The 20,821-nt window shown below is 56.3% G+C and overlaps 1 protein-coding gene across 3 annotated transcripts in view; it reads left to right on the top strand.

Moving 5' to 3' along the window:
• The first annotated feature begins 305 nt into the window (after positions 1-305).
• The window catches only part of KCNN3 (potassium calcium-activated channel subfamily N member 3), a 194,719-nt gene continuing 174,203 nt past the window's right edge, over positions 306-20,821 (top strand). The window contains exon 1 of one of the 3 annotated variants that reach the window (XM_075562542.1): positions 306-1,519. In XM_075562542.1, the coding sequence (XP_075418657.1) occupies positions 638-1,519 (882 nt within the window). In that variant the 5' untranslated portion in view covers positions 306-637. Of the gene's footprint in view, positions 1,520-2,429; positions 2,535-20,821 lie in introns of those variants that run through there. The other 2 variants (XM_075562547.1, XM_075562552.1) reach the window with 2 other exon arrangements.

Raw genomic sequence — 20,821 nt, 5'->3', positions numbered from 1 at the left:
CACCTGCCGCCGGGCCACCCAGCGCGAGCTCACATCCACCATCTGCCGTGGGCTTGCCGGGTTCGGCCATACCTGTCAGAGGAAGGAGGGCAGCGCCCTCAGCGACGGGGGCGGAGGAGCAAAAACTACAGCTCCCAGTCCGCGCCGCGCTGCGCTGGCACCGGGACCCAGGAGCTGCGGGCGGCAGGCCCCGCCTCTGGGGCGGAGCCTAATCTAGAGGCGGAGCCAGGGGTGGTTGGAGAGTTAAGGCAAGCCAATGAGACGAGCTGCTAATAAGTGGGCTTGGCTTACAATATAACAGTGGCAGGAGGAGGCGAGAGAAGCTATCAGCCAGCGAGGAGGGAAGCTGAGCCTGGTCTCACACGCTCCTGGAGGACCACCTCCGGAGACTGAGTTCTTTTTGCCTCTCTTCTTCTTTCTCCAAGCTGCCCTCCTGCACTCCCTGCCTGCCCAGTACAATGCATTCTTGAGTGGCAGCGCGCGGACACCCGAGAAACCGAAGCCAGAGAGAGAGGACTGGAGCCAAGAGACTCTGGTGGGGGAGCTTGGATGCCTGGCTTTCTTTGAGGACATCTTTGGGGCGAGGGTGGCTTTGGGGTGGGGGATTGTGCTGCAGGCAATTCAGCCAGGCCCCAAGATGGACACTTCTGGGCACTTCCATGACTCCGGGGTCGGGGACCTGGATGAAGACCCCAAGTGCCCCTGCCCATCCTCCGGGGATGAGCAGCAGCAGCAGCAACAGCAGCAGCAGCAGCAGCCACCACCACCACCAGCGCCACCAGCAGCCCCCCAGCAACCCCCGGGACCCCCACTGCCGCCTCAGCCTCCGCAGCAGCCAGCGCATCCCCTGTCTCAACTCCAGAGCCAGCCCATCCACCCTGGCCTGCTGCACTCCTCTCCCACCGCCTTCAGGGCCCCCACTTCGTACAACTCCACCGCCATCCTCCACCCTTCCTCCAGGCAAGGCAGCCAGCTTAATCTCAATGACCACTTGCTTGGCCACTCTCCAAGTTCCACAGCTACAAGTGGGCCCGGTGGAGGCAGCCGGCACCGGCAGGCCAGCCCCCTGGTGCACCGGCGGGACAGCAACCCCTTCACAGAGATCGCCATGAGCTCCTGCAAGTACAGTGGTGGGGTCATGAAGCCCCTCAGTCGACTCAGCGCCTCCCGGAGGAACCTCATCGAGGCTGAGCCGGAGGGCCAACCCCTCCAGCTCTTCAGCCCCAGCAACCCCCCTGAGATCATCATCTCCTCCCGGGAGGACAACCATGCCCACCAAACCCTACTCCACCACCCCAACGCCACCCACAACCACCAGCACGCCGGTACCTCGGCCAGCAGCACCACCTTCCCCAAAGCCAACAAGAGGAAAAACCAAAACATTGGCTATAAGCTGGGACACAGGAGGGCCCTGTTCGAAAAGAGAAAGCGACTGAGTGACTATGCTCTGATTTTTGGGATGTTTGGAATTGTTGTTATGGTGATAGAGACTGAGCTTTCTTGGGGTTTGTACTCAAAGGTAGGGGCTGCGGTTTCTCTTTCTACCTTGAACAAAAGGCATATATGTAGGGAGTGAGAGAATGTGTGTGTGTGAGAGAGAGAGAGCGAGCAAGCATGAGAGCAGCGATTGAGGGAGGTGGTGTCAGGGAGAGGTGTTTGCTCAATTCTCTTGAACACTCTCAACTTCCCATGGTTTCCCTTCCTGATCCCGGGAGAATTCATTCCTTGCTTTCTTTCGGGGGGTGGGGGTGGGCATCCCTCTGTACCACGTCTAATTTGCAGACTCTGTGTTAGGGAGGATTAAAGATTCCCTTCTGAGAAATCGCTTTTCCTCCTGGCTCACCCGTCCTCAAGCATAACCCAGCAGCTTCACGCATCAATTAATTACACGCTGCCTTGCCAATTCCTGCGACTTCCCCCTTCGCCTCCCCTCCCTGCTCCACTCCATTTTCCCGAGCATAAAAAAAGAAATAAATGTCTGGGTGGGGGGTGAGATCCCGAACCACCACCCCCCTACCTTCCCTCCCTGGCTTCCCCCCTATCTTTCTCCAAGTTTCTCTTTCTCTCCCCCCCCCCCCCACCAGAGACTTCGGGAAGCACCTGGGGAAAGGGGCATGGGGTAAAGGCAGGGGCGGAGGAACCCTCTCCCTCAGGAAAGGGAACCTGCTGCCTGCCACTCCTGCCTCATAAACATCCCCTGACAAAAATGGCCACAGGTGTTACCCGGGAGAGCAGATGGGTGCTGTCTTGGTAGTGGTGGTGGTGGTGGTGGGCGCCTGTCCTTCCTTCCGATGGAATGACAGCCTTCCTGGTTGGTCCCTGTCAGCCCATACCCCTGACTCAGCAACCACCCCCCCGCCCCCCGCTTGCCCAAACTCCTTCTCCCCAGATAAATAAAGATGCGTGTGTGTGTGTGTGTGTGTGTGCACGCTCACGTGGAGAACGGCAGGGACCAGCTTTGGCAGGGGAGCTGGCCGCAGGCTGCAGCCCCCAGATGGAGGAGGGGGTCCTCTCCTCGATGGGACTTGAGTAAGGTGGGTGTCTGTCACTGCTCTGTGTGCCAGGGAGTGTTCTTGCTGCCCGCTGGCAGGCTGAGAGGGAGACCTGGGAATCCTTGGATAAATGGATCCCCCCCACCCCAGTTTGTGGGTGTGTGCTCGTTTCTGGTTGTTGCCGGGATTTCTGTCCATTTAATTGTCATTTTGGGCCAGAGTTGGCCAGGCTGGTCGCCGGCGGGGAGCTGGGAGGGAGGGGTTCAGCTGTTAGAGGTTTCAAATAGAGCTTGTTTCAGGCTGGCGGGCACAGCTGCCATGAGACTGTCACATTCCTTGTTGAAATCTAGCCGCAAAAACCTAGGAGATGCTGATCGGATTTCCCCCATTCGCAGCCCTGCCGTGCTCACTCTAACCAGTGAGCGGGGCGGATAGGGACGGGGATGAGGGTTATGGGGGGGACAGGTCTGAATGACCAGAACCAAGACCTCCAGGTCCAGAGTCCCAGGGACCCAGCCATGCTGAGGGGGCCACCCCAGGCCCCTGGTAGTGCTTGCAGGCTGCCTACCTCTAAATAGCTCAGGATCAGAGCCCCCCAGTGAGCAGGAGTGAGCGGGGGTTTCCCCTGGCAATTGCAGCTCACTTAGTCATTCCCTGTAATGAGCCTCTGAGTCTGAGTGCTGGGCTGCCTCCTCAGAACCGCCTCTCCTGCTGGGCGCCGGGAGGTGGAGATGGGGCCTGAGAGTCCCCTCCAGCCTCCCTGAGGACCAGGAGCCCTGGCTGGGGAGAGGATGGAGGTCCGAGTGCTGGGGGAGGGCAGAAGCACTACCAGCATCTCTTCTCTCAGTGACCCTCCCACCCCCCACCCTCGGTCAGGGGGTTGCCAGGAAAGGGTTTTCCTAGAGGCAGTGGTCCCGAAGGTGACAGAGGAGGGATGGGTGTCCATTTGTCTTCGTTCGATGGGAGGAAGGGCCCAACAGATGCCACCCGGATGGAGCACACAGGCAAATGGGACTTTCCTAGTGGGGGCGGCCGACTCTGGGTGAGCCAGGGCTGAGGAGACCAGGAGCTTGGCTTCACCCATTTCCAAACCTCTGACCTGTGATAGATGGTCAGCCCGGAGGGGCCCTGCCCTGCCTCCTCCCGTGAGAGGGCCACGTCCTGGCCTCCCAGGCGGGCCTGTTCTGGGTTGTGATCTGCAGGATTCCCCTGCCATCCACCTCCCTGCACGTGCTGACTCACTGGTGGAACTTGTGGTTTCTGGCTGCCGACTGGGTGCCAGACACCATGGGCACAGGAGGGGCTTTAAAGACTCAGGACAAAATCTGGACCCCAGTGCCACTGTTCCCGGATGTGTGCAAGCCCTGCTCTTCCGGTTCCCCCACCGTGAACTGGAAAGGGGTGCTCCCTCTGTTCATCAGCGTGCCAGCAAACAGTGTCTGTTTCTACACAGGCCCCTGGTGTGTGTGTGAGTGTTTGCACATGGCTTACCAGTTGATGGTTCGAACCCCTGGCACCGCAGAAACAAGCCCTAGTGATTTGCTTCGGCAATGATGACGGCTCCAAACAGCCCCTCTGGGGTGTTCAGCTCCCTGCCATTGAGCCAGTCCTGACTCAGCGACCCACAAGCAGGGAAGAACTGCCCCCGTGGGTTTCTGAGGCTGGGACTCTTGATGGGAGTAGAAAGCCTCATCTTTCTCCTTCAGGCAGGCTGGCGGTTCTGAACTGCTGACCTTGGGACTGGCAGCCCGGCATGTAACCCCTTGTGCCACTAGGGCACCCAGTCCTAGTCTATAACTTGTGGGGGTGCTGTGCATCAGACTCGACTCAATGGTAGCAGGTTGATTTGTACTGGGATTAATAATGCTGGTGGGAGGGGCGGTGTCCTTTCCCCCTGTGCTCTGAATCTGACTCCGTAATGAGTCGGGGGCCTTAATGGGCCAGGGACTGAGATGGGTGAGTGAGTGAGAAGTCCTGTCTGGGGTTGAGGGGGATCTCTGAGCAGGGCCTAGGGTCTGACAGGAGGCCACCTTGAAGCCAGAGCCTGTGGTGTGTAGGGGGTCTGTCCTTCAGCCTCATGGAGGATGCAGCCTCATGGAGGATGCAGGGTTGGGCTCAGATGGGAAGTCATCCTGGGAGAACCTGGAGGGGTTCACTGGGCCCCGGGGAGTTCTGGGCGGCTGTCTGCTCAGTGGCTAGCTGTTGCTGAGCAGCCTGGAGGCAGGTGGATGGATAGGATGATCGCAGGGCCTTTTGTCAGACGGGGTGTTTCTGCACTGATGGTGGGTGGCAAGTCTCACTGAGAGGCCCCAGGTGACTGAAAATGCACCAACCTTGCGCCTGACGCGCAGCTGTCTGAAGCCCTCGGCTTTTCTGCTGGACCGAGGCCTTCCTGGTAGCCTGTCTTTGGCGGCTAGCTGCTTACTGGGGAAGGCATGTCCCCGTGTTCCCCACTGCCGCTGCGCCCCAGCAGACCTGGCTCTCCAGCAGGAATGTGGCATGTCGTGTTCAAAGTGAATGCCAAAGGGAGATAGAGTGAGGCGGTGAGAAAGCGGGCAGCGTGCTCCGCTCCCAGGTTCCCACTTCCCGGGCTGTAGGCGATGACATGGTGCAGGAAGCTTTGCTGTTAGCTGCCAGGCAGCAGCCCCGAGCAGGGGCGGTGGGGCTCTGGGCTTCCGTTATTCTCCCTGCTGCCCTGAGGCCCGTGGCAGAGGGACGCCTGGCCGAGATGGCTCTAACCTGTTCTCTGAGATAGGCCCCATGGCATGGGGCCTGCACCACACAAGGTGTGTGTGTGTGTGTGGGGGGGAATAGATGGGGGGGGAGGGGGTGGGTCTTGGTTTGGTTGGTTGATTTTCGATTGGGCGATTGACTTCCTGAGGGATTAGATGCAGTGGCAGGGCCGGGTCTGGATTTTTCTGTGGAGGAAATCTTCATGATGCTGCCCACACCCCATCACTGACAGGATGAGGGTGAGGAGGGCTGGAGGAGACCTGGAGTCCTCCTCGAGGGGAGAAAGATGAGGCTGTCTGTTCCACTCAACAGTGACAGCCTCAGGACCCCCCAGGGGCAGTCTGCTCTGTCCTGCAGGATTGCTGAGAGGCTCCACCTGACGGCAGGGGTTGGAGCTGAAGTTCTTCTTGGCAGTCTTCATTTTCCTTCAGGGCCGGTTTGGGGCGCACCTACTTCGGTGCCACCAGCTGTTTTTCTGGGCTTTCCACCCCACTGGGCCCAGAGAGAGTGGGGGAAGGACTCTCCTACCCTCCCATGTCGTTCTGGTGGTGGCTGAGCCAACTGGCTGACACCGGGGGTCCTGCCTCCAGGGCCAGCAGGCTTGGTGGCCGCCGTGGGAGGCTGGAAAGCTCTGGTGCAGTAGGCCGATGTCCATTCCCACTGTACTGTGCACAACCTCAGACCACTTCCCCTCCCCTGCGGGGCTGCCTCCCAATCGGTGTGTTTCATTCTGTCTGTCCATCCGTCCGTCCGGCTGTCAGGCAGGCAGTTCAGCAGGTCCTCTGCTGGACTCCTACCTGCTCCTGCTTATTCTACCAACCTCGCCCCCTCTGTGCCTCCCGCTTGGCCTTGTTGCTGGGGCAGGGCAGGGGTGTGGGTGTGCTCACGAGGCTGCCCTGTCTGCTCCAGGCTGTGGCTTGCTGTTTCAGCTCCTTCCCTTGAACTCCCTGGGGTGAGGGAAAGGCACCCTGATGGGGCTGTAGGCTCGCTGTGGCCCTCAGGAGCCCTGCCCCCTGGCCCTTCACTCTCCGGGTTGCTGACCTCTCAGAGATGAGGGAGCCCGAGTGATGGAATGGTACTGGGGGTCTGAGTTTTGACCCTCGGCCCTGCCCTGGCCTGGTCCTGGAGGAGGAAGACTGCCCTCACTCATGACTCTGCTGGGGGCAGGGGCAGGGACAGTGGACACAGTTCCTCAGTCTCCTGGAGCAAAGGGCCTCTATTTGTGACAAATAGAATCGCCATCTGGAGAACGTGGTAGCCTGACCTGAGCTGGCGAATGGCTTCCTCTTTCCCAGGCCCTGGTGTTGCTTTGGCTAGATGGGTGGCTTCTGGGTGGGGTTCAGAGGTGTCCAGCTGTTTGCAAGGAAGATGTCACAGGGCCCTAAAAGTGACCCGGGGAAGAAGGAACAGGATAGACTCCCTCTCCCCCCACCCCACCCCTGGGCCTTCCCTTTGGGCTAGCCTGCAGGACAGGGCTGCAGCGGTAGGGACACTAAAATCACCGCCTACGGACAGGAGCTGGAGGAAAGTGGCCCAGGGCCCCTGGGCATAGCTTAGCCCACACAGGCCACGCTGCGAGCCTGGCCCAGAGCAAGAACGGCTGCCTCTGCCAGCCGGGACATGAGGCCCTCCTCCCGCCCGGGCGGTGGGGACTTTATTTATAACCTCTGTGAAAGGCCTGTGAACAGGCCAGGCGTTAGTGACCGCAGAGGGGACAGCTAACATCTTAGACATGCGTATCCTCCGCGTGTCACCACACTATTTATAACTGTCCTGGGGGAGCGACTTCACCATCTAGCCGGACTTCCCTTGCCAACAGGCGGTGCTGCCCAGGTGCCCCGGCACCGGTGTAGTTGCTGGGACATTTGTCTTCCACTCAGGTTCATTAGAGAGGGCAGGGTGTGTGTGCGTGTGTGTGTGCGTGTGTATGTCTTGCAGTGCTTTCAGTCTCCCCACTGAGCTTTCAGGAAGGAGGGGTTGAGAGGCTGTGGTCAAAAGTCCTACTTAAAAAAAAAAATCAAAGCCACCTGAGTAACCTCTGTCCTGCAGCCCAGGTCCAGATGGAAGGGTCACAGAGAACACAGAGGCCCGGGTTTGGTTGTAGCACATTTGGGAGAGCAGATGAGTGTGAGGCAGACAGGCATGCGAGGGGCGGATGTGTATTGATGAAACACCGCTTTACCCGAGCAGTGGCAGGCAGACCAGCGTGCTCATTCAAATCTGTTTTTCTTCTCTTTCTTCCAAAACCCCAAAGGGAGGGAGGGAAGGAGGGAGGGAGGGAGAGAGAGAGAGAGAGAGAGAGAGAGAGAGAGAGAGAGAGAGAGAGAGAGAGAGAGAGAGAGAGAGAGAGAATGCCACTTATTTATTCCTCCTTCAGGAACGAGGGTGGGGATTTGTAAGCTTTTCTCAGGACCTGTGGTGCACACGGTTTTAGCCCCCCCTACCCCTTCTGAGGCAAGTCCGGAGGAGGCAAATGGATTTTCCAGTGCTCCTTCCTCCACCCTGTCATGCCACCTGCAGGAGCTCATTTGGGATCCAGGAAGAAGGAGGGGAGGAGGGGTGGGGACCAGGCCCACACGGTTCCCCCTGGGTGGCCATGCTGCATCGTGTCCAGAGAGGCTGCTGAGTGCCAGGGAGGGGACGGCGAGGGCTGTGGGTGCCAGAGACCCGCAGTCGGTGGTGGTCATGGCTGCCTTTTGTAGATGAGCTCCCCAGCCCTGCTCACGGGCCTTGTGAGTGGCATGCTGGGACAGGAGCCCCAGTTCATGCCCTTTCCCTCAGCCTGCTGCTGCCGCTGGGCTTTAAAATGAGTGTGGACCTGGGGCCCTGACCACTGCTGGGGTGGGAGGAACCTGGGCAAGAGACAGGCAGGCAGGGGAGTGCTGGGGGGAGGGGGGGGGCGAGTCTAGAGCAGGTGCCCAGAGAAGGCAGTGTCAGGAGAGTGAGCCTCTGGGGGCAGCCTCGGCTCAGCGTGAGACTGGAGAAGCCCGTGGTCCCTGTTTGCCATGCAGTCCCCGCCTGCCCTTGGGGCAGTGCTGGGCAAGCTGGAGGCCAGTGCCCAAGGGGATTACAGATGCCCGGTGTTGTCCTTGGTATGCGCTGGGCTTCTCATGGCAAGGGCAGCCATTGGAAACCACCAATCGTCCATCAGGAGAAAGACAGCTTTCTCGTCCCATCAAGAGCTGCCACCTTGGAAACCCACAGGGGCAGTTCTGTCCTGTCCTATGGGACAGGGTCGCTATGAGCCAGAATGGACTCGATAGGAGTGAGTTTGTTTGTTTTTGGTTTTGTCCCTCAAAGGCTGCTCTGGCTCCAGACTTGTAGCTCTCGCCCAGCCACGGGGAGCCCCCAGCCCCCAGCCCTCCTGCTTCTCTGCTTCTCATTCTCCCTTCTCCCGAGGGGCAGCGCACGCGGGCCCAGGGTCTTTCAGAGCACTGTACCAGGGCACAGGCTCGGAGAGCTCATGGGCATGTGCAACGGGAAGTTGCTGGGATCCCCCCCAGACTTTCAGAAGCCCCCATTGTCTCTATGCTACTGCCCCTCATGATCCCCCCCACCCCATGACGGGAAAGCCGAGCTGCAGAGGGGCTGGGGGACGTATGCTCCAGGCCTCAGGGAAGATGGTTCTAGAAGGAGAGCTCAGGGCTCTAGGGCTGTGTCCCCACCGCAGACCTCGGCAGGGGACACGAGCGAGGGGACCTGGAGGAGTGGCTCCATCCTGGGGCTAGAATGTTCTTCCTCATCATGCAGTCTCACGAGCCCCGAGGAGCAGCTTCCAGCCGGTCCCATGACTTGTCACCTCTCCGGCCCCTATCCCTCTAGTGCAGTGGTTCTCCACCTGTGGGTCGAGACCCCTTTGGGAGTCAAATGACCCTTTCACAGGGGTCGCCTAAGACCATTGGAAAACACATAAATATTTCACACTATAGAATGACATATTGTTTTTGTGATTAATCACCATGTTTTCATGATGTTCAATTTGTAACAATGAAAATACATCCTGCATATCAGGTATTTACATGACGATTCATAACAGTAGCAAAATGACAGTGATGAAGTAGCATAATTTTAGGGTTGGGGGGTCACCATCACATGAGGAACTGTATTGAAGGGTCTTGGCATGAGGAAGGTTGAGGACCCTTGAGTTGGACTCTGGGGGCGTGCTCCTGTCTTGCTTTGTCGTGGTTGCTGGGGGCCATGGGGTCGGTTCTGACCCATAGCGAACCGGCACAATAGGGCAAAACACGGCCCGGTCCTGCACAGCTGCTGCACAACGGTTCCTGCGCCCGAGCCCGTGCTTGCAGCCACCTGGGGAGAGCCTCCCCTTTGTGTTTGTGGGCTTGTTTGTTCGCGCCTCCACCTTACCGAGCGGGATGCTCTGAGCTTTATCACCGGCTCCGTTGCACCACGCACCGAGCACAGGCTTGGCGCGACCCCGTGCGGAGGGGATGTCATCTGGGCCCCAGGCCCCACCCCTCTACTTGTTGTCTTGGCATGTGGCAAGTTGTGTGGGAACATCGGGCTGGGGGAAGAGGGGAGGCTCCCCGTCAGAGGCGCATCTGGGGTGGACTCTGAAGGACCAGATGGTCCAGTCGTGGACAGCGACCCTTTCCAAGTTGGAGAAGCCTGGGAGCCAGGGCCTCGGGGCCAGGGTGCGAGCCTAGAAGGCCTGCCCCACGGCAGCGTGTGGACAGGAGGCGAGAGAGAGCAGGAAGTTGCTGCCACTGGGTCTCATTCTGGAAGGCCGCCCCCGGTGTTCCTGTCCAGGGAACAGTCCACAGCGGGGCTGACACTTAGTGTCTGTTGTGACCAGGGGCTCAGAGCTCAGCCCTCTCCCGCCCTGAACACAGAGGACCTTGCTTTCTCCGGGTGGCTGACCTTAGTTTGCATTGGCAGCCTGGCCCGGGAGCTGAGGTGCTGGCCTCTGGGTCTGAACCCTGGCCCACCCACAGGCCCATGTCAGGAGGGAACTGTCGGCCCCCTGGGGAGCCCGGGGGCAGTAAGGAGGGGCTTGGCGGCAGAATCCTCACCTTCCGTGAGGGAGCCCCGGGTGTAGATCCGGGGGTCAGTGCCCCAAGTCCGCAGCCACCACCGTCTGTCCGTGGAGCCTGGATGGGGGGGTGGTGGTGCTGTGACACATTATAGGCTTCAGTGGAGCTTTCAGGTGGAGGTGGACCAGGAAGAAGGGCCCGGGGACCTGCTGAGAAATCAGGCAGTGAAAACCCCCCAGACCCCTTGGATAGAGCGCGTGGCCCGGCCCGCCTGTGTTTTGTCCGGTCCTGCACCCGCAGCAGCTCTCGGGTCAGGAGGTGCAGGAGTGGCCTCCACAGGGCTGTGTGCACCGAGCCCCAGGGGCTGCCTGCGTTAGTCTCAGGAGGAGGCTGCTGTGAGCTCACAGTCGCCCGAGGATAGATGGGGGGGGGGGGAGGCTGAGGGGGGGTGGCAGGAAGCTGTGCGGGGTCTGCAGAGGAGGTGGTGCCCTGGCTTGGAGGAGAGGCGAGAGCACACGGGACAGGCCCCTTTTCTCATAAAATCAGACGGTCTCACCTTAGAGTGCTGGTGTTTCTGGATGGGCCCCATGGGTGGCTCTGAGCAGCGGGAAGAAGTGGTGTTCCCGGCAGGTGGGGCTGTGGCCTCTGGGCCTTCCGACTTCACGGAGCCCAATTATCCCACGCTCAGACTTGGCAGATGTGTGGCCCCGGGTGCAGCTAATTGGGTGTGGACACGCTAATCCAACAGGTGGAAAGAGAGCAGAAATAAGCCCAGGGAGCGGGGCCAGTGGTGGGTGGGGTAGCTGGAGGAAGGTCAGGGGACACACGATGACCAGGCAGAAAGAGGGTGAGGGAGCAAGGCCCCACGGAGGGAGAGGCCCACCCCGGAGGCTGGCCTGGGCAGAGCCAGGGGAGCAAAGGAAGTTCTAGAGGAATCCTCTGTGTGTTCTTCAAGATTTGAGGCAAAGGTCACTTTCTTTTATTTTAATAAATCATTTTATTTTTAATTTTAATAAGTCACTTTTATTGGGGGGACTCTTACAGCTCTTATAACATTCCATACATCCATCATATCAAGCACATTTGTACCTATGTTGCCATCATCATTTTTAAAACATTTTCTTTCTACTTGAGCCTTTGGTATCAGCTCCTCTTTTTTCCTTCCAAAGGTAAGGGACCTTCTAGAGTCCAGGGGTGCATGGGGGCCTGGGGTCGAGGTTCTTCCTGCCCATTCATTCTGCTTGGGACGCCAGGGCTGACTAGCCAGGTGCCCAACACAGCGATGTGCAGGGAAGCAGGGTCTGCCTTGCCACTCCCTCCTCGCCCCCCTCCCCCATACCCTGGGACCTGGTTGCAAGGTCACCTGAGTTGTACTCTGAGCAGAGTCTTGGTGACACTAAATGAACAACATGCAAATGATCTGTGAAGTAATATGCAAATTGGCATCTGTTATTTTGAGTCAGCTGGCTGGGCATCTTTCTTAAAGGATAGGCATGGTGCCGTGTTCAACGCACAGGAGAGCTGGTCCCTCACACAGGGGCTGAGCCGCTCCCGGGGGCTCTGCGAGGACGGCGGTTTGGTGTTTGGCTTCAGGTCAGGGATGGAGAAGCCCTGGGGTGCCTAGCTCAGGGTCCCTCAGCTACTGGAGAGGATGATCCAGATGAGCTCCTGCAGTGACTTGCTCCGGACTGAGGAAGCCCTGCCAATGCCTCCCCCAACCCCAGCCTCAGACACACCCTCCCTACCCCCACTTGTAAAGTGGAGTGACCCGGTGAGAATGGAATATGCTCATGGTTGAACGAGTGGCCAGTCTAGTGCCGCCAATAAGTGGAGCTCCACTTGGACCCTCTCTTTAGCGCCTGTGTGCGCCTGTCCCTGCACAGCCCGTGAGCAAGGATCTTGGCAAGACGTTTTTCCCCTTTTGAGAAGAGTCTTGGTGTTGGCCGATGGCAGATGGGGACCTTGCCACTGTCTTTCCTCCCTGGTTTTGGGGGGCTCCGGTCGTGGTTTGCCTGCCCTGTCCTCAAATAGCCCCCACCTGTGGGAGTGCCGGGGTCGCTGCCGTGGCTGGTGTCACTCTCCCCCCAAGGTGAGGGCTGTTCGGCTGTCCTGGTCAGGCTACTGCTCTCGGAGGCGGTCAGAGCGCAAGGTATTGGTGCGGGGACTCAGGGACGCCTCTGAGGGCGCCTTACGTGACCAAGCTCACAGGCCGCCCGGGCCTGCCAGCCTCGCTCCGGGTGCCTGTGTGAGAGAGACGATTCTAAAATGAGAGCTCAGGACTCCCGTGCCGTGTCTATTCCCCTCTCACTGTCAGGACCCCTCCCTTCGTGAGGGAGGCAGGCAGGGCAGACCGTCCTGCTCCTAACAGACCCCGGATCGAGGGAGGTCTCACGACTTGTTCAAGGCCCGCCGCCATGTTTAGGGGAAACAGACGGCTGGAGCCTGGGCCTTCTACGTGCCAGTCTGTCCCCGCTTTCTCCTCCTGGCCCCCTTCTCCAAGTCCATCCTGAACCCCAGCTAGGTGACAGGCTTTCTGCCAGGTCTGGGTCCCCTTAGGAACCCAAGCCTTCCCTTCCCCGGATGCCTCCCCTCAACCCAACCTGCCACACAGACCTGGTGCAGATGCTGGCTGTGTGTGTTCAGCTGCATGGCTGCGTGCCCAGCTCCTTGGTCTCAACGTGGCTGTGATGCCTCTCATTGAGGGGAGGGTTCAAAGTGGGAAAGATGTGGTGCCCGGGGACCCTTGGGCCACGCAGCTCAGTGGCAGGTCTTGCCTTGGTGTTTCTCCCGAGAGCTCGAGGTCTATGGCATCACGCGGGGACTCATAGCTGGACTCAGGACCCCCAATCTCATCGGCTCTGAGCTGGACCTGGCGCTCAGCTCTGCCAGGATGTGGGTCCCTGCTCCCCGGGGAACAGGGTGGTACCAAGCCGGTGGGAGGGCATTTGGGCAAGGTCCACGCGGCGTGCCAGCTCAGGACAGATCCCTCCAGGGTGAGATGAAATTGATGTGCGCGGAGAGCAAGCCCAGGACGGAGGCTGCCTTGTGATTGAGGGTTCTCCTCGCTCGGCTTGTGCAGAACGCTCCGTCCTCGGCCGCTCGAGGTGGGGGGTGGGGCCTGTGCTCTTAAAATGCACGGGGGTTTTCCTGACCCATGACAAATAGTTCCCAACCAGCTCGGGAGTAAGAGGGCCAGATGGGGGGAGGAGCAGGGACAGTGAGGAAGGGCCAACGGTGTGCTGCCCCCCTCTTGTCACATCCTCAGACAGCCCCCGAAGGAGAGGGATTGCCCTGTTGAGCACAGGAGGTGCTGCAAGGGGTACCTTCCAGTGTTGGGGGTCCCGGGCTTGGTTCCCAGCCAGCGTGCCTGATGAGCACACTGCGGCCACTGGCGGTGAGCAGAGGCCTTGCAGGTTGCTCTGGCGTTGGGTAGTCAATCAACACCCAGTGGATGGCAGCCATCTGTCTGTCTGCACCCGGTCATGAGCATGGTGCTGGCCCGGAGAGGACTTTGCTCTGTGGTATGGGGGTGGAGAGGTGGGGTGGGGTTTCCCTGAGTCCGGCCCTTTGCAGATGATAGAGTGAGCAGGGGCTTAGAGAGGTTAAGTGACTTGCCCGGGGTCACGCAGCCAGGGAGTGGTGGTGTGAGATCTGAACTCAGAGGTGTCTCCCGCGCCCGTGCTCTGGGCTGGGCCAGGCTCTTTCCAGCCAAAGTGCTCTTCCCATCCCTCTGAAACTTTGCACACCTGCCCACTCGCCCAGAGCCGCAGGGGATGGGTCAGGCGCAGGGGTGGCCTGGGAGATAAGGTGGAGAGGACGCATCTTCTGCAGCCCCTTGGAGGCTTGTTGGGCATGTGACGGGCACTGGAGGGGCAGCAGAGCCGGCTTCTGCACCGGCTTCGGTCTCAGGTGAGTTCCGGTTCTCGTCCCAGCTCCGTGGCTTCCTGAGGACACTGGCCTCTAAGAGCCCCCGCCTCCCAGGGAACCTGGTGCTTTCTCCCTCGGGGGCCTGGCTAGGTGTCCTCAGAGTAAATGAGACCTGACACCGGGTCAAGGGCTTGCAAATGCCACCTGTTAGCTTTCATTTTCTTGTAAGCCCCCGAGCTCCAAACACAGACATCATTACGGAAACACAGTGGTCTAGAGGGAGCCCACAACTCCCAGGACAGCCCTTCTCCCTCCCCCAAACACCCACTGCTTTTCCACAGCACCCCCCGAGGTGCCTGCCACCCCTCCTGGAAAGAGCTGTTAGCCTGACCTGACCAGCAGGTGTCTTCCCTGACACACACACACACACACACACACACAGACAACCCCCCCCACCCCCCGCTAAAGAGTTGACTCAGGAGACCCTAAGGGCCAGAGCAGAGCTGCCGGTGGGTTTCCCAGGATGAGCCCTTTATGGGAGCAGAGAGCCTGTCATCCCCTCTTCTCTGTGGTCTCAATGGCTCCAGTCACTCACCTGCCACTCCCCGCAGACCCCTCACCACCGTGCCAGCATCTGCTGGCAGTAACTCCTGTGAGGTCCGTGGACTGGGCACTGGGTTAAGATACCGACATGATCTTCAGCGCAGGCACGTGGTCTCGAGAGGCAGGTGCTGGGCCGGTTATGGCCAGTGGGGTCTGTCAGAGTGGCGACACCGGTGTCTCTCTCTATCTGTGTCTCCGTGCGGTGTGGAGCCTAACATTTATTTTTATTTGATACAAATATCCCTGTCATTAGTTATCACAACCAAAACATTTTTTGGGGGGCGGGGTACACTCAGCTTACCTACGGCCACAGAGTCAGTCCTGACTCAGGGCAACCCTGCAGGGGGCGGGGGTGTGGGTCTGAGGCTGACCGTTTTGTGGCTGGTGGGTTTGAACTGCTGACCTTGCCAGTTGAGGCTTCCCGGAAGCACCGCCAGGGATCGGCTTCCCCACAAGGCTGAAACTGTGATAACCGGCGGCTCGAACTTCGAAAGCTCCCTGCCCATGAGGAGGTTTTGGAATCCTACGAGACACCCTAGAGCATCTGTGGTCCTCTTGGCTGCCCGTCGGGGTTTTGCTGGTTGCCGAGTTTGTCAGTTCTCTGGCGTTTCAGCGGTGGCATTGTGGCATTTAGTACTTAGGAACAGATCTCAATGACCTTTCCGAGAACAAGGTAGCAATTAAAAGAAAAGTTAAAAAAACAAAACAAAACAAAAACTCTGCAGCCCAGTGACTAATAATGTGATTCAGTGTCGAGAGATTCCACAAAACAATCTTTTCTTTTTTTATATTAAGAAATCATTTCATTGGGAGTTCTTACAGCTCTTATAACAATCCACACATCGATTGTATCAAGAACGTTTGTATCTATGTTTCCATCATCCTTTACTAAACATTTTCTTTCTGCTTGGGTCCTTGGTGTCAGCTCCTCTTTTTTCCTCTCCTTCCCCCCCCCCCCCCGCACCCTCCTACCCTGTGGACCCCTAGTCAATGATAAATTATTATTATTATTTTCATATCTGACACCTTCTGCTGTCTCCCTTTACCCATGTTTCTGTTGTTCATCCCCCTGGTGTGTGTGTGTGTGTGTGTGTGTGTTAATAGGTTGATCATTGTGGTTGGTTCCCCGTTTCTCCCCCTACCTTCCCCCTACCCTCATGGTATCACTACTCTCATTAATATTCCTGAGGGGTTGATCTGTCCTGGATTCCGTATGTCAAAAGCTCTTATCTGTACCTGTGTCCATGCTCTGGTCTAGCTGCATTTGTGAGGTAGAACTGGGGTCATGATAGTGGAAGGAGGAAGCATTAAAGAACTAGAGGAAAGCTGTGTGTTTTGTCAGTGCTATACTGCACGCTGGCTGACTCCTTCTGTGAGGGGAGGTCCAATTGTCCACAGATGGGCTTTGGATCTCCACTCTGATCCCCATCATTTGCATAGGTATATTTGTTTGGGGTCTTCTGATGCCTGATACCTTATCCTTTCGACATCTCGTGATCACACAGGCTGGTGTGCTTCTTCCATGTGGGCTTAGTTGCTTCTCAGCTAGTTAACCTCTTATTTACCTTCAAACCTTTAAGACCCCAGACACTACATCTTTTGATAGCTAGGCATCGTCAGCTTTCTTCACCACATTTGCTTATGCACCTGTTTTGTCTTCAGCGATCATGTCGGGAAGGTGAGCCTCCTGGAATGACAGGTTATTAGAACAAAGTGTGCAGGCTTGAAGGGAGTGCTTGAGTAGAGACCCAATACCCATCTGCTGCCTTAATACTTAACATTTAAATATATGTACACAGATCTGTGTGTCTATAGTTATATATCAATATATTTACATATGTACATGCCTATATTTATACCTCTATAAATGTCTTTTGCCTCCTAGTTCTTGCCTCTATTTCCTTTTACTCTCCTCCTGTCCCACTATCATGTTCGACCTTCATTCGGCTCTCCGTACTTCCTCTTGGCTACATTGCCCGTGATCAACCCCATCAGGCATTCTACGCCTTCCTGGCCATCAATTGTAGATTTCTTATTGTTCCCTTGTCCCTGGGTTTGTTGGCTCCCCCTCCCTTTCTCCCACCTCCTCCTCTCCCATGTCCCCCCGGAGCTGTCGGCCCCGTTGTTTCCTCCTCGGGTTTGGTTATCCTGCCTATCCCATACGGATAGACACGAAAAAACAAAAACAACAAAAAAGCCTATGAATTGTTCCAGGTCTGTCTGCTGACTCTTCTGAATGTTTTCCAATCGGATCTGGTGAAGTGTCATGCCGCTGCCCGTCAATTCCACAGTCTATTTTCGGGGTTCCCCGGGGGCTTCTTTGCTTTGCTCCCCTTGCTGCTCTGTTGCGCTCTCTTCAGGTTCTACAAACCATGCTTACTGTTAGTATCCACACAGGCTAAGCAGTATGACATGTAAGCTGTATCCCACCTGCCGATGAGCATCGATGATGAGCGGGGCCGAGGATTCTGAATGGTCTGGGGTGGGAGACGTCCATGCCGTGTGAGGGGGAGATAGCACACTGGGTGACCGACCCCAGCCCTAGAGAGGCCACTGGTCACGGCAGGTGTGCTGGGAGTTTGATAGGAGTCACACCCACACCTGAGTGGCCTGGGATTGGCTCATAAACCTGGGCCTGTGGCTCCCACTTCTCCTACCTGTCCCCCAGCCCTCCATTCCCCTCCAGGTCTTCTGCCCCCTCACACCAGTCTCCCACTCTGCCCTCTGCTTGTCATTTCTGGGCAGAGAGGCTGGAGGTCGGGATCGGCTCTGACACCTGGCAGAACTGAGTCTGAGTCCTGGCTCCGTCAAGTGCAGGTGTGGGTCTTGGGGCCAGAGGCTTGCATCTCTGATCCTGTCTCCTGGGCTGTCGTCTCTGGAGCGGTCGTGAGGGTGGAGTGGGGCGCTGCTGGCTGGGCTGGGCGCTCAGGGAAGGTCTGCGGCGCTTGTGAGTTGAAGCAAAAGGCCAGAGCCAGGAGTCGGGGCATGTGGTCGCCAAGCCTGTGTCTTCCTGTCTGGACGCTGGGAACATGAGTCTGAAGCTGGTGATGATTCCCGGGCTGGCGGCCCCCTAGAGGCGGTCAAGGATTGGAGGGGGTCAGGGAGGGAGAAAGAAGAATGAGTTGGGAGGCTTTTTTTTCTTTCCTCAGTTTATCAGAATGTACTTTATTTATTTATTTATAATCGTTTTATTAGGGGCTCATACAACTCTCATCACAATCCATACATACATCAGTTGTGTAAAGCACATTTGTACATTCATTGCCCTCATCATTCTCAAAACATTTACTCTCCTCTTAAGCCCCAGGTATCAGCTCCTCATTTCCCCCTCCCTCCCTACTTCCCCCTCCCTCATGAACCCTGGATAATTTATAAATTATTATTTTGTCATATCTTGCCCTGTCCAACGTCTCCCTTCACCCACTTTTCTGTTGTCCGTCCCCCAGGGAGGAGGTCACATGTAGATCCTTGTAATCGGTTCCCCCTTTCCAACCCATTCTCCCTCTACCTTCCCAGCATTGCCGCTCATACCACTGGTCCTGAAGGGATCATCCGCCCTGGATTTCCTGTGTTTCCAATTCCTATCTGTACCAGTGTACATCCTCTGGTCTAGCCAGACTTTCAGGGTAGAATTGGGATCATGATAGTGGGGGGAGGGGCGAGGGCGGGGGGAGGAAGCATTTAGGAACTAGAGGAAAGTTGTATTTTTCATCATCGCACCCTGACTGGCTCCTCTCCTCCCCAAGCCCCTTCTCTGGCTGACAAATGGGCTTTGGGTCTCTACTCCGCACTTCCCACCTCATTCACTATGGTAAGATTTTTTGTTCTGATGATGTCTGATACCTGATCCCTTCGACACCTTGTGATTGCACTGGCTGGTGTGCTTCTTCCATGTGGGCTTTGTTGCTTCTCAGCTGGATGGCCGCTTGTTTACTTTCAAGTCTTTAAGACCCTAGATGCTATATCTTTTGATAACCGGGCACCATCAGCTTTCTTCACCACATTTGCTTGTTCACCCGCTTTATCATCAATAGTTGTGTCGGGAAGGTGAGCATCATAGAATGCCAATTTAATAAAAGAAAGTATTCTTGCATTGAGGGAATACTTGAGTGGAGGCCCAATGTCCATCTTCTACCTTAATACTAAATCTATACATATATGCACATAGATCTATTTCCCCATCCTCACATATAAATATATCTGTATATGTACATGTCTTTATCTAGACTTCTAAAAATGTCCTTTGCCTCCCAGCTCTTTCCTCTATTTCCCTTGACTTTCCTCCTGTCCCACTATCATGCTTAATCCCCAGCAGGGTTTCAGCAATTCCTTTTGGTTACATTACTTTTGATCATGCCCTACCAGGCTTCCCACACCCTCCTCACCACCGATTTAGATCACTTGTCGTTCCCTTGTCCCTGGGTTTGTTAACACCACTACCTTTCCCCCCATCTCCCCCTTTCCCATGTCCCCCGGAACTGCCGGTCCCGTTGTTTCTCCTCCAGATTGTTCATCCAGCCTATCTTATTTAGACAAACCTGCGGAGACAATAACATGCACAAAAACAAGACAGAGCAAAACCAAGCAACAAAACACAGCAAAACAACAACAACAAACCAATGACAAAAAACAAAAACAAAAAACAACAAGAAAGAAAAGCTTGTAGTTAGTTCAAGGATTGTTTGTTGGCCTTTAGGAGTGTTTTCCAGTCCAGTCTGTTGGGGCACCACGCGATGGCCACAAAACCCACCTTCAGCATTCCCTGGGGACCTCACTGCTCCATTCCCGTGCTGCTCTGTTGCACCCCCTTAATGTTTTGCCTCGGTGTGGCAGGATAATATTGGGCACAATTCCCACACCGTGTCTCCAGTGTTGTCCCCTGTAGGGCTATGGGTCAGTGAGGGGCGTCATGTCTCATAGTGGGGCCGTCCATGTGGTCCTCTCTGTGGACCGGGTGCTCTAATTGGGAACATCGTCCTCAAGGCCTGGTGGGCTGGGATGTGCTCCACTCTCTCCTCCTCCCCCTTCATCTGCTCCCGTGTGCTCTGATCAGATATGTCCTTCTCCTGGAGCTGCAGATTCAAAGCTGTCCTTTTAAATAAATTCTTCTGGGGGGAGGGGCAGGTGTCCACTTGACTAGTATTGGGGCCGGCCCTCATACCTCTCCACTGGTTCCCTACTCCATGCTGGCCTGTTGCATTCACATCTTAGAGCACTGAGTTGAAGTCTGGTCCCTCTTTCCCTGTGGAGATATAAACAATAACCTCCCCTTAGGTGGGTTAGTGCCCTGTGCCCCTGCTACCCACTTCTTTTTTATTATTGTTTTCCTTTCCCCACCTTCTTTTTAGTTGTCTACCATGTGTATCCCTGTATTTGGTCTGGTCCCTGCCATATTACCTGGTCCTCACCCCAGGAATGTTTGTATACCGTAGCTTTTTCCCCGTGCCCCTTTTGCATTTTTTTTTAAATGCTTACCTCAGCGGACTCATGTTGTACTTGTCCTTTTGTGCCTGACTTACTTCACTTAGCATGATTTGCTCCAGTTCTTCCCATGCAGCAATGTGCTTCATACATTCATCACTGCCTTTTAGCGATGCGTAGTACTCCATTGTATGTATATACCACAGCTTTTTAATATAATCGTCAGTTGATGGAAATTTGGGTTGCTTCCAACTCCTTGCAATTGTGAACTGTGCCGCAATGAACATTGGAGCACAGATGTCCTGCCCTGGTTTGTTTCTTGCTTCTTCTGGGTACATGCCCAGTAGGGGATTGCTGGGTCGTATGGTGACTCGATTTCCATCTGTTTTAGATAGCACCAGCTTGATTTCCATAGTGGCTGTACGTACTTACAGTCCCACCAGCAGTGGATGAGAATTCCTGTCTCCCCACAGCCCCTCCAACACTTGTTGCTTTCTGATTTTTTTAATTGGGCTACCTTTGAGGGTGTCAGGTGGTACCTCATTGTTGTTTTAATTTGCATTTCTCTTATGGCTAAAGATTGGGAACATTTTCTCATATGTTTATTGGCCATTCGGATTTCTGCCCCTGTGAAACTTCTGTTCAGGTCCTTTACCCACCTCTCAAGTGGGCTATTAGTTTTTTTCTTTTTGGAAGCTAGCAGAGTATTAGGGA

Source organism: Tenrec ecaudatus, chromosome 1 (genome assembly GCF_050624435.1).
Source record: "Tenrec ecaudatus isolate mTenEca1 chromosome 1, mTenEca1.hap1, whole genome shotgun sequence".
NCBI lineage: Eukaryota > Metazoa > Chordata > Mammalia > Afrosoricida > Tenrecidae > Tenrec > Tenrec ecaudatus.
The sequence above is the reverse complement of the archived record's forward strand: the minus strand, read 5'-3'. Positions and strand labels throughout refer to the sequence as shown.